Source organism: Idiotropiscis lumnitzeri, chromosome 4, assembly GCF_059441095.1.
Source record: "Idiotropiscis lumnitzeri isolate Australia: NSW breed Sydney's pygmy pipehorse chromosome 4, RoL_Ilum_1.0, whole genome shotgun sequence".
NCBI lineage: Eukaryota > Metazoa > Chordata > Actinopteri > Syngnathiformes > Syngnathidae > Idiotropiscis > Idiotropiscis lumnitzeri.
In genome coordinates, this window is record NC_142394.1 from 27,587,831 (window position 1) to 27,600,882 (window position 13,052).

General features: G+C 41.3%; 1 protein-coding gene across 1 annotated transcript; it reads left to right on the plus strand.

Moving 5' to 3' along the window:
- Positions 1–4,331: 4,331 nt before the first annotated feature.
- tex261 (testis expressed 261) lies at positions 4,332–8,328 on the plus strand. Its single transcript, XM_088295152.1, has 6 exons — positions 4,332–4,547; positions 5,305–5,384; positions 5,472–5,625; positions 5,711–5,778; positions 6,251–6,353; positions 7,538–8,328. Exons 1-6 carry the CDS (start codon positions 4,478–4,480, stop codon positions 7,651–7,653), a joined length of 591 nt encoding a protein of 196 aa, XP_088151278.1. The 5' UTR covers positions 4,332–4,477; the 3' UTR covers positions 7,654–8,328.
- The last annotated feature ends 4,724 nt before the right edge of the window (positions 8,329–13,052 follow it).

Sequence of the window (13,052 nt, forward strand, 5' to 3'; positions counted from 1 at the left end):
CAATTGGAGTTTTTATCATACACTTTGACTTGAAGTCTTCAAAGTGTTGTTCACGACAACAACTTCACATTTTTTTTTCAAAACTAACCCTAAATCAGTAAGTCAAAAATTAAGATAACACTAATAATACAAAAAATCCATGACGTCATCATAAAACAATGTAGAAAAATGAGGACACTTCTTATCACTGAACCTATCTTAACACTATAAAAACAAGCAAATAAGCCATATAGGGGGAAAAAAAATATAAAAAGGCTGCAGCTGAGGGAAAAAAAGCCACTTTCTTGTCCCCCATTCGCGCTCCGAGAAATGCATTCGTGATGCGTTCAAACGCCACTTGTTGCATGTGAGGCCAAAGAAACCAAAAGGCACTGGCACGTGGCTAATGTCCACGATCACGATCGCGCTTTAAAGCGAGTCCAAGTGCGACTTAAAGGACGGCGCCATTAAAAAAACAACATTCTTCTCTGCCGAGGTGTCGGCCTGTTCAAGCTCGGGCCCGGCAAGGAGGACGGCAACCGAAACGCATTTAAGCTCTCAGCCGAGGTAAGAAATTGACACGCTTCACCCTGGAACGATTTGGAGATGCAGCAGGTCGCCTTTTGTTTTCGCACCTCCACACAGATGCCGCACATGTGCGCTGAGGCGCGCATAAATAAATCCTCGCGTGCCTCTCTTGCCATTGTAGAAAAAAGCATTAGTCGCACCTTTGACTCCGGCGCCATTTTGGCGTCTTCACACCGTTTCTCATTACGTATTAACTTTATTTAGCGCTATCAGTGGGAAGCCCTGCATTGCCACTCTCTAGTATTCATTTTTTATTGTTTTCCTCCATCGAGGTGTCAGCTTTTGGGGTGAAATAATGAATACGGCTCTGCTGCGCTTGCGAGTCTATGCATATGGTGCGCGCGCGCGCGTGCGTGTGTGTGCGCGTGTGAGAGCGAGAGAGAGCCTGGCGGAATTGATTCATGGATGCTGACATCACCTCGAAGGATGACACATATCTGCTGGTAAATGGCAGCTCAACTCGCATCAAAGTCCAAATTGATGAAGTTTAAAGTGACTAAAACGATCTTGCAAATTCATTATTAATTATGTGGGTTATTCCAGATTTGGAGGACAATTGAGCCATCAGCATTTTTGAAGAAAGAAAGACAATTTATTTATTTATCCATTCATCAATCCATTATTTGATCCACTTTTTTAGATGTTTTCAAGATAATCAGGTTATAAACCATCAATTAATTTGATTTGCCCGGCTTAAACCGACAGTACACCTATTTTATTCGTCACGTCTTGTATTTAAAAATAAAATCTTTACAAAGAAAAACTTACATTTTATTTGAATACATTTTATTTTGCTGTAATTACGGTAAGACAGTTGCAAATGAATGCTAATATTAGAGCATTTTTGCTAGCTGTGTTGGCTGCTATGCTAACTTGTCAAGAACCAACTAGGCTACATAATCAAATCAAAATTCAATAATAACGTTTAGTGTTTGATCATATGAGATGGTTTCGGTGACTCACTTCATTACGGCTGAAAACAGAATAGCAGACTTGCTTTGAGTCTAGCCATGGTGAGCGCAATTAGCTTGATGATGTCATTTTCGCTGAGTCATATAGCACTAGTGTGCGTAAACCGTACAGAGATCGGATGGAACGATGGATGGAATTAATATTTATGAATCACTTTTATCAAAGCTGGAGTTACATTTCTATGGAAAGAAAACTATAATTTATACAACAACGGCACGTTTGTGAACGTTTAGAAATTTCATGATTTCATGAAAATGTCCTCTAATTCTGAAATGACCCCCATCCTGCATGTGCATTGTCAAACAATTTCTTTTAGACAACCTGCCATATAAACAAACAAGATGTGACCACGTAACAGGTGTGTACCTTGAATTTTATACAAAAAAATGAAAACTGGGCCCAGCAAATATTAAAGTCCACTTTTGTTCAATTCATATTCGGAAGGGCCTGCATGCGGCACTTTAAGGTCCACTCTTTCAATGTATCTTTTTAAGAATGATCACATTCTAATTTCACCTTTTTATAAGAACGATTCAGCCGACTGTTCTGCGAGACGTCAGAAATCAATCAAGCCTAATATTGAGCCAAGGCGCATATTTGTCATTGGAAAGAAAATCTCAAGGTACACCAACAAATGAAAATGTCACAAAAACAGGTTAATTATGTACCTTGTGCCATCTGGTGGAAAAGCATTTAAATCTTCTGCCTGTCACCACTTGTCACTGGCATAAACAAAATACATCATTTGAGAATCACTGAATTAAATTACGGTCATTTCATTTTAATTCTTAGTTCTTAAATGTGCTTTGCTTTTTTCCCAGGTTTTTTTCTTATTGTAATTTGGCAACCATGTTTTAGCCTTTATTTTTTGGGGGGAGTGGGGGGGGAGAGCTTCTACATACTGTCATTGTAAGACATGACAAAAACATCAACATGATTTTATGAATCAATACGCTTCATTTTCAGGCGGCTATGGCAGCAGTTCTTTTTAAACAGTGCAACACTGTTTTGAGTAATTTCACCAAACATAATAATGCTGTTACTGTGGTTGCTTTGTTCAATAAACGGCCACTTATTGTTGCCATTATAAGACTATTGATGACCCAAAAAATGTATTCACTGTAGTGGTTACGACTAAACTGTTGCCTACCCAAGCGGATTTTTGGACGAGAAGTTGAGTTTCAGCCCATATTAGTATTTGAATACGCACGGTGCAGCAACATATGTAGACAGACAACATAAGCATGTAGTCTTTGTCCTCTGGGAATAAAATATTGTTGCGGCTGACTGACCTTTATTGTGTGATGACTGTGGATTATACTCCCCCTAGTGGCTGGAGTGCACACATCAGAAGGAGCAGCACAAAGTCATTGAAGCATAGAATCATGCTGCATGAACTGTTTCATTCTTTCCATTCTCTTTTGAATTACAAAATGCAATACTTTTTAGTGCTATTATTTTCAATGAAAAACATTTTACACAACAGGAGAAACATTTATATGGTATATAGCAGTAAAAATGTTGGAAATTTGCTCTTTAGTTGGTGTTTTTTTTTTAACCCTGTGATGCTTTTTCTCTGTACATTTTCTTCTCACCTCTCTCTCTTTCTTTCAATCATTTTAAGCTTGTGGCTTGACACTTTGTAAGGAATCTCTTTTTTAATTATTAAACAAATTATTTGTATTATTTGTATTTGTATGTATTTTACACTGTGTTGACACGGTTTGCACTACAATTACTTTTGCACAAGTTGCATTATTTTAGCTGTTTTGTTTCCTCAAATCAGTTAATTAAATTGTATTTACTATTTTCTTAAATGAATTGGGTTATCCAAATGAGTGGTAGGTTAATGTTAAGGATAAAATAACAAATATTAGTCAAATAAACCCTTTTAAAAAAACATCTTCAACATTTCAATTAAAATAATTGTTTGAACTATTATAACAGCATATTAAGAAAAATGCAAGAACATTTTACCAGTATTTCAAATGTATTATTAATATCACATGACTTTGTTTGTCTAATCAAATATGAACCCCCCACACACACCCACACACATTATACATATTGTTTCAATCATTAGAATTAGAAATTAAAATTAGAATTAGAAATCCCTTTATTGTCATTGTACTCAAGTGTGCAACGAGATTAGAGGGCTCCCCTCTCCAGTGCAATACAACAATAATACAGACAAATATATAAATTAGATAAATAAATAAGAAAGTGCAATGGAATTTAGTACTGAATAGTGTATATAAAAACATATTCTTTAAATTAAGATATGCTTCATATTTGGTGATTTTACATTAATTACAATATATTATTTACGTAAATATCCGTTATAAGCTTCACAAAAAAATAGTAATTGAAATATGTGACTATTCACAATCAAGCTTGACATTTTTGTGTGGTAATGAATTAGTTAAAAAAGTGATGTAATCGCTTGGCATCACTAGTAATAATATATATATATATATATATGTGTGTGTGTGTGTGTGTGCGTCTCTATATATCATAATTTTAAGGCAAATTGCAGACAATCAAAATATGAAAATGCTGTGCTATGTCACTGTCACAGTCTTACGTTTGAGCCATGGATACACACGTGTATGTGGATGGATGTTAGTGAATAAGTATCCTTTGACTGTACTGCACATAACAGAAGACAGCTGTTGTCCCCCAGCGACAGGTGGCGCTGCAGGCAAAAGAAAAGCCTCTGCGGGCGCTCCTCCAACATTCTCGTCAGCCTGCGCTCGAGAGAGAGCTAGACAGAGCGAGAAAGAGAGAGAGAGAGAGAGAGAGAGAGAGAGAGAGAGAGAGAGAAAGAAAAAGAAAACCTTTGACCGGAACTACGACTCCTATTAGCATTGCTATCTTAACAGCTAGCTAGCTTTTCGTTTCCTTCATCATTTTAACGTGTCCTTTCTAATGCGGAGCGATGTGGTTTATTTATTTGCTGAGCTGGCTGTCGCTGTTGATCCAGGTGTCCTTCGTCACTCTCGCTATTGGTACGTGCTCGCAACTGTCAAAGTGGCCCGAGCTATAGAACAAACTGCTAAACGTCGAATATCAAACAATTCACATTTAAGGACAGGGGCTTGTCTGTTGCTCACTTGACTGACTTTGCTAGTTAAGCTTCCGACATGACAAATCCAAGAAGTGTTTAATGAACGTAATTATAACTAGAGATTTCAATTTGTGTAGAATGATGGATTAGATCTCTGAAGTTGGGAATGTTCTTATGTAAATGCTGGCATTTTGGAAACGAAAATCATGCAAGAAACATGGAAGGTGCAGGCAAATATTGCAAAGTAGATCTTAATTTGGGAATTTCATCGTGAACAATTGGGGAATGGGATAAAAAGTTCCCCAGGAGTTCGGAAAATATTCAGTGCATATTTTGAAACATGTTATTTTTCAGTGTGTGTTTTCCTTAAAACATATGTAAATGAATTAAAAAGTTAAAATTAGGGACTGATCGACTGGGATATTTTGAGGTTGTTGTGTTCCAACTCACGCTTATTCTCACGCACTAAACATAACAAAATGCTGCAGAATCTCTTTGATGGATCACTTATTTAACACACCAAGCTTTCTCAAATCTGTCTAACATAATCACCATTTGACTCCTTATTGTCTCAAAAACATCCAGACTTTCAGTCTTAAGGTGGGATAATGCTGCACAGCTCTCCTTTCCTATAAGTGAAGGCATAATAGTATCTGTAATTGTGGCTTTTTTCATTTATATTTTCCACTTCACTTCAGCTGCTGGTCTATACTACTTGGCAGAACTGATAGAAGAGTTCACAGTGGCCACCAGTCGAATAATAAAGTACATGATCCTGGTAAGACAGTTGTCAAGCCGTTTGTGCGCTTGACTGTGGGCGTCTTGGTTTATGAAGTTCGCTCGTCTCATGTCTTTATTTGTGCAGTTCTCCACAGGCGTGCTGGCAGGTCTGTACATTTTTGAAGGCTTCCCAACATTGATGATGGCAGTGGGACTCTTCACCAATCTGGTCTACTTTGGCCTACTGCAAACGTTCCCTTACATCCTCCTGAGCTCGCCCAACTTCATCCTCTCCTGCGGTACGCATTTTGCCACGCCCTCAACTCGTCGGCCGCCATTTGATAGCGTGCGTGTCGATAAACCGTTCTTTCTTCCACTCTGCAGTGCTGGTGGTGGTCAACCATTACATGGCCTTCCAGTTCTTTGCACAGGAGTATTATCCTTTCTCGGAGGTAACTTCAACACACATCTGATTCCATATATGCTTTATGACATTAATGTAAGCTTTTATTTGCTTAAGATGAATACATGCTTTGAAAATGTAACATAATAGTGCATCTGTATTTTTTTTTTTTTTTTAAACCAAAAAGTTGAAAAAACACAAAATGCATGTAAACCATGCAATCCGTTTCCAGTCTTTATTAATAATGACATTCATGTACAAAGTGATATTCAGGACATGTTTTTTGTTGACACTTGAGTAGGACTCAAAAGGAAAGACGATTATGTGGCCATAATGAAAATATCCATCCAAATTACAAGTATTACTTCATATTACTGGAACACAGAGAAATTTAAGTAAGCAAAAACAATTAACACGGGTATTTTTGATTTTGTATGTGTTTTTTTGTAATATCCGGATTAAAATATGAAGAGATTTGTTTTATTTGCTCCGAACGTTTAATGTGGCATTTGTTTGCTCAGGTGCTGGCGTATTTCACCATCTGCCTCTGGGTGATCCCCTTTGCCTTTTTCGTGTCACTGTCAGCGGGCGAAAACGTGCTTCCATCCACCGTGCAGCAAGGCGGTGAGTGACTTTTTGCTCTTTACGGTGGCATACCATCGAGCCTCGGTGGGTCATATTGTCCCACGCGTGCAAAGCTTGACTTTTAAGACTTTATTTTTTTTTTCCATTCGACTACAGCGAGGAGTGATTCTTCAAACACAATGCCAAGGGCAGGCATTAGAATTTCTTTACTCACTGCCACTTTTGACTTTAGCAAGTCTGGGCTACTCAAGTTCGACCCGTTTGAAGTAGCCAGATCCGTTTGCAAAATAACAAACAGAACATCCTTCTTTTGATCGTAAAAGATAGCAGTTTGTGGCCACGTGAGCTCGTGCTCTTCAGGGAGTATGGCCGACAGCGTGACATAACGCAACACTTTATTTATTTATTTATTTATTTATTTATTACCAGTTTGGTGCTGGTTTGAGTTTGTGTGGAGTCTATTTTATTTTTATTTTTTTAAACGCAGCTTTGACAATGTCAGTCGTCTTGTCTGAGATCACGTTTTCGATCCCAAAGCGATAAATTGTTCAGCCCTACTACCTGCAGCTGTCATAGACGTTTTAATTTAAAGTTTATAATGACTTGCCTTAACTAGAATCCAGCTCCACATTATGACCAAAGCTAAATAATAAAAATAAGTTCAAATGAGAAGACCCAGGTTGCCGGATGATTCAGTGTTCTCCCATCTTCTGAAATTTTCGACGAGAAAATGAGGTTTTTGTTGGATTGCCTGAATAAACTTTTAGAATATTTTAGGGTTGCCAAGATGAGTCGACTAATCACTATGACGTCGCCGTTCTAAATGGTCAACAATTAATTTAAATAGTCGACGAGTCGTTTATTTCTATATTCATTAGTTTTTTTTTTCCTTTTGTTTCTTTCTTTTTTATTTATTTGCTTTTCTCTTGAAACGCCTCGTCTCACGCTTTTCCCCGCTGGCTGTTCGCCTTCATAGGGCGCACATTCTCATTAGCGGTGATCCGGGTCATCCGTGATCTACACAGAAGCATTGTGGGTAATGAGGCGGGGTGTCATAGTACTTGTTGTTAGCAACAATCCGAAAGTTACGGCACATTTTCAAGACCAAACAAAACTAGTCGAGTAAAGCGAACATGCCGGAGGTTTGGTGGCTCAGTAGCACAGCGCCATAAATGTTCAATTAATTTATCTCCTTTGGATTTTTTTTTTTTTTTTTTTGGTAGATGACGTGGTGTCCAATTACTTCACCAAGGGCAAGCGGGGGAAGCGTTCTGGGATCCTCCTGGTGTTCTCCTTCCTCAAGGAGGCTGTGCTGCCCAGCAGGCAGAAAATGTACTGAGGGACTTGGACTCACGGGGGGATCGGGTAGGCATGATTGTCTGAATCGCGTGTGTGTGTTTGGGATTCCAATGTAACTGTGGTTCAAGGGGAAAGAGGAGGGACCAATGATGTGTGCAGCGCCTCCTGCCGTACCAGCTGATGATCTGATGAGATCTTAGTCAGCACCTGCACTACCTGCTGCACTGGACTGTCACGTTCGAGTGTTTCAAAGCATGTCGGAATTTTGTCAGACACAACCAGAAATCTCGGCCTTGGTTGCCTGCTTCCGTCGCGTAATGGTTCCACAGGAAGGTTGGAAGATGAATATTTATGAAACCTTGGGATTACCTGGGAGTAGTTAAGTCATTTAGGAATTCATTCAAGTGGCTGCAAATCGAAAGTGGTGGTCGAGACACATGGCAGCATAGAAGACGGCCCACAAAAGCAATTGGCAAAGTTGAAGGAAAGCCACCTGTCATCACATCCGCTGGACTGTTTTTTTTTTTTTTTTTGAGATGAGCACTTTTTTCTACCTTGATATAGAGTGTCAAGCACGCACGGAGCCCGAAAATGTCAATGCGAAACTTTTGTAAAAGAAGCCGCTCAATTGCTTTTCCCAAATCATACAAAAGGCGCCGTCTCCTGCAGTCCCAAATTACTGGAAGCAATTGGAGTAAAATCATTCTTGACTGCCTCAGAGTGTTTGGTGCTTTTTGCAAATGGTCCATTTTGATTCCAAATGTTTGTTTCATGCCTCCTTTGCAGAGTGGGGCGACTTGAGTCACATGACTTGACTTGACTTGAGTCGGACTCGGACACGATGGTCCGCTTCAATTGCTTTCGACTCGCGTCATGTGATATGCGGCCGGCCCAAGTTCGATGGGGTTCGAGTCTGTAACTTTTGAGGCTGCCCTTTTCATTAATGTTCTCCTCTTCACATTTTTCCTTGCCGCTGCTGTTGCATTTTTTTCTGTTGAGATCATCTCTCTCTATAGCGAAAGTGAAAGAGTGAAAACATCTGTTTTTAAATATAGCCGATAAGAGTAAAAACCGAAAAATAAAAATTCAAGGAAGCCTACAGATAGTTGTAAAGTCTGAAGTACAGTAACCACCGATGACTGGACTTCCACAAGATTGGCGCTTGGCCGACCTTCGGACTCTGCTGCCCTCTGCTGATGAGTATGGCAAACTCTAAAGCCAGAATTTATGAAATGAGATAAATGTGTAGCCCCGGATGCCATTTCATATTTTATGAGCAACCTTGCCCAGGACCATGTGCCCTCAGGGTGCTCCTGGACTCCACACGTGTTCTGTAAGTGCGCTAAATCCCTCCCTCATCTCTCAACATCTTCTCTCTTGTTCCCGCTCGCTCGCTCGCTCCTCCTCGCCGCTCTCCATCCGCTCCCTCCCCTTCTCCTTGCCCGCGCTAATGCACCATGGCACGTTCAGCAGCTCCGAGTCACAATGCGACTCAAGCTCCTGACGGTGACCGCGCAGCGACCTCCCTCTGCATCGCCACACGGCCCTTCTCAGAATGAGATTGTGCACTCGCGACGAAGAGGAGGCACCGAGAGACTCCTTCATCGAAGTGTCAAACCGGCTGCAAACCTGTGAGGGATTTGAATGGTGTTATGCTCGACACCTCTCGTGAAAAGTTTGGGATGTTGAGCTTCAGGGTGATGTTGAAAAGGCGCTACACTTTTAAAATTATTGGGTCAAAAGCAAATGTGGCCCGGTCGATTGGGTTGTGGAAGATTTTGAGCCAACAAGGGGTAAAAATACTGATGAGTTGAGGCGACCCAGAAATTGGGCTACAAGGTTGTCAGTATCGCTGTGGTTAACCGGGATTTGAGCCCCAATCCGTATCAATAGTCCAAATCCGATTATGCACCCAATCTGATGCGCCAAAAATAATTAACCCAACCACAATCCACAGCTGCCCAGCTATTGGGTTAGAAAACCAACCCAACATTTGTTTTACTGTGTAAACCTTGTTGAGGTGACCTTTATTTGAACTCTTAGTATTTATTGCATATGTCCAGCTGTTCAATGTTCAAGTATTTTTTTTGCACTGCTTGCTGTATTTGATCCCTGAATGGACCTATAAATGTCCTGGTCCAATTGAAATTTGTATTTGAACAGTCCTTTTCCGTCTGTGCTTCACATTTTGACGACACGAGTCAAGACCATGCCTAATAACTGATTAGCAGTAAATTAATTGCCACTCCACTAAAGAGGTTTATGATTAACTTTGGGTGACACAAGATGGCGACAAAGCACTATTTTTGTCCAAACGAAGTTGCTCAACTCACTTAAACAGAGCCTAAGCCCCAAGATGGCGGCAAAATAATACAGTGGACCCCCTCCATACTTGCGGTTCAGCACCTGCGGGTTCATATTTGTGACTTTTTAAAATGATTTTACATTTTTGGGGTGTATTTTCTTTTTCACGTTTTGGTCAGAAGCAAGTGGAAAAAGCTGCCTTTAAGATTGTGACCTTACGCTGGAGCATGCTATCTGGATCACAGGACTTGACTTCATGCCATCTTGCTCCCATTCCCAACTCCTCCTCAGTCCTCACACACCCAAGGGAGGAGGGTGGAGCGAGGCCACAAGAGCTGGTGAGAAAATAACATGATGGCTGCGTAAAGGTCAATCTTGAGGAGGTAAGAGGAAGGAGGTCGTGAACTGATCCTCAAAGAGGCTTCACACGTTGGTCGTTGCTTCAGTTCCACTGAATGTTGACGTGTGTGTTAGCAGAAAGGACGTAAATCGACATTACGCCAGACTGGCCACAACAATTTATAAAACGTCAAAAAAATCTACTGAAATGCAACACATCTGTACGTTCTGCACTTAAAAGGGTGCACGGAAATGCAACCCCCCCCCGTGACACGCCACATCACCGCTGCGCGTGTGCTCGCTACAAGCATCGTTAGGTGGCAGCGCCTTCTTCTTGTATCCAGGTCACGGAGCATCGGCCCGGTTCCGGTTCAACAGCGGGGCAGCGCTCGGCAAACAGCCCATTGTCTCATGACACGTATGCAGATGGCTCGCTCAGCATGGTGCCGGTAGTGGTGACATGACCTCATGATCCGAAGCACCAATACAAGCCTACGAATACACCCGACGCAACGCAGACGCGTGTCAACTCAATATTTGGAGACGTTAGGAACTTGTGGCTCACTGGACCCTGCACTGAGGTGCTTTTTAACCACCTCGGTGACCTCAAGCCCAGATATTGGCGAGCCCATCACAGAGAAGCCAGAAGTCATTCCTCTGGTGGCCTCTGCAATGTGTACGACAGCATACTGAAGCGTTACCATATGCGCATGCTTTGCTCCCCCCCCAAAAAATATTTTGAAACCAAACAAATGGCAGACTTTCTCACACTTAACTCATTTGGTGCCATTGACGGCTAAAGACGTCAAAGATCCTTTTTTTTTTTTTTTAACTCGGCTGGTAGTGAATGAGTTAAAGATTTTCAAACGTGAACTGAGTCATGTCGTTTATGTATTCGTGAAGTGGAGTCTCTGGATTTCCAAGTCAAAGTGAACTTGAGTCTAATAAGTTTTGGCCAAGCATGTCTGTGACTTCAATCTGACTTGAGGCATGTCAAGTAACTCCAATCCCCCATTTCTTGACCTTCAGTGAGTCCACCATGCAAAAACGCACGATAACAGCTCACTACTATGCCACGAACATCATCTGGAGCTGTTAGGAAGAAATATTTATCGAATAAGATGGCAGACTTTCAAAACACAAATAAAATACCTCATACGGATCAGAAATGCTGATTAATAATATATGCAACGCGCAGATCCCTTCAGATTTTTTTTTGCAAGTCGAACTTTTGTTCTGACCAACCAATCAAGAAGCAGAAAATTGCTGACCATAACGACGGCCAGCAAGATGGCCCTGTTAAGCAAATCCGAAATCCCGTTGCTCATTTAGTTTTAGTTACCAAGGCCGACACTACTGATTTTAAAGGCCCTGGGCAGATTCGATTGACATGGCGATACATGGAGCAGCGCTCGGCATCCAACGCCGCCGTCCGATGGATCCGAGGTCAAACACGCCGATTGGCCCAGGAATCTGCCTCTCGCTGTTGTGCGGGCTGTGACGAAGCTGTGTGGCGGAGCTATTTCTGCTGATGTTAATTTGCTCCGTGTTCGCTGGGCGGTTCACAGCTCGGTCAGCCCTCCCTGATACTACACTGCTGCTTGCATCAGTAAAGGTTCTCCCGTCACATCGCATTTAGGCCGAGATGCCGCTGAACTGTGAATGCACCGCGCACGGGGACCCGGCTGCCCTGCGGCTTCCGGGTCCTGGAGTCCTTCGATTTCACTAGGAATCTCGTCCGGGTTCATTTTTCAGTTTTAGTCCCTTGCTCATCTTTTTCCACTGTTTCTCCGAAACATTTGTTCCTGAGTTAATACAATAATTTAAGAAAAAAAAACGTTATATATTTCCTTTCAACAGTTATGACCGACAATCGTTTTTAAAATTGAGATATCTCAAGAAGGTGACCATGGCAAAACAAACAAAAATAAAAGCAATCAAGTATATGTGTGTATATGTATACGTGGGAGTGTGTGTGTGTGTGTGTGCGTTGTTTCAAATATTCGACGCATTTAACGCATGCGCATAACGACCCTCCCATACATCCCCACGGTCGCACTCAGAAGTGCAGCGAGCACTCGAGCGGTCAGTGTCTCAGTGATTTCAGACAATGCAATTCCGACATCGCTTTTTGTTCAAGGGCTCCCCCCCCATGCTCACGAATCAGTGGCATGTTACAGTAAAGAGGTCACAGTGTCCAGCTAGTTAAAAAAAAAAAAAAACGCTGTGTCTACGTCAAGGTTTCACCCGTACTACAGGAAGCTTTTGCGGCTACTTGAATGCTAGGCGCTAAAATAGCTTGCAGCGTACCGCAGCAGCTCGGATTTTATCTGCGCTCTATGTAAGTCCGGGCTTAGCAGACAGCAACGAGCTGCTTGATGCAGATCCTCTCCTCTGTTGTGAAAAACTACAATTTTAACAAGTAGCGTTTTAACCAAGTAGGCGAAGGAGGAGTCGCTAAGCGTGCTAATCGCTAAAGAGGGAATACAGAGTCGGGAAAGACGCAAAATAAGTGCCTTTGTACAGAAATCTGGCTAGAACCGAACATCAATGTTATTTGCATTATTTTGCGCCACAGAGTGCTAAGTTTTTGACAATAAGTTTACATTTATGTACAAAGAAAATGTACATTAGTAGAAAATGTCGAACATTTTTGGGTTAAAAATGTTGCCTTTTCATATACATTAACACACAAATACAATATTATATTCGACGGCAAGTAGAACTGTAGGTCTTGCCTTACTTGAACCATTTTTTTTTAAAAACTTCTCAAGATGTCTTTCCTGTCCTTGCATT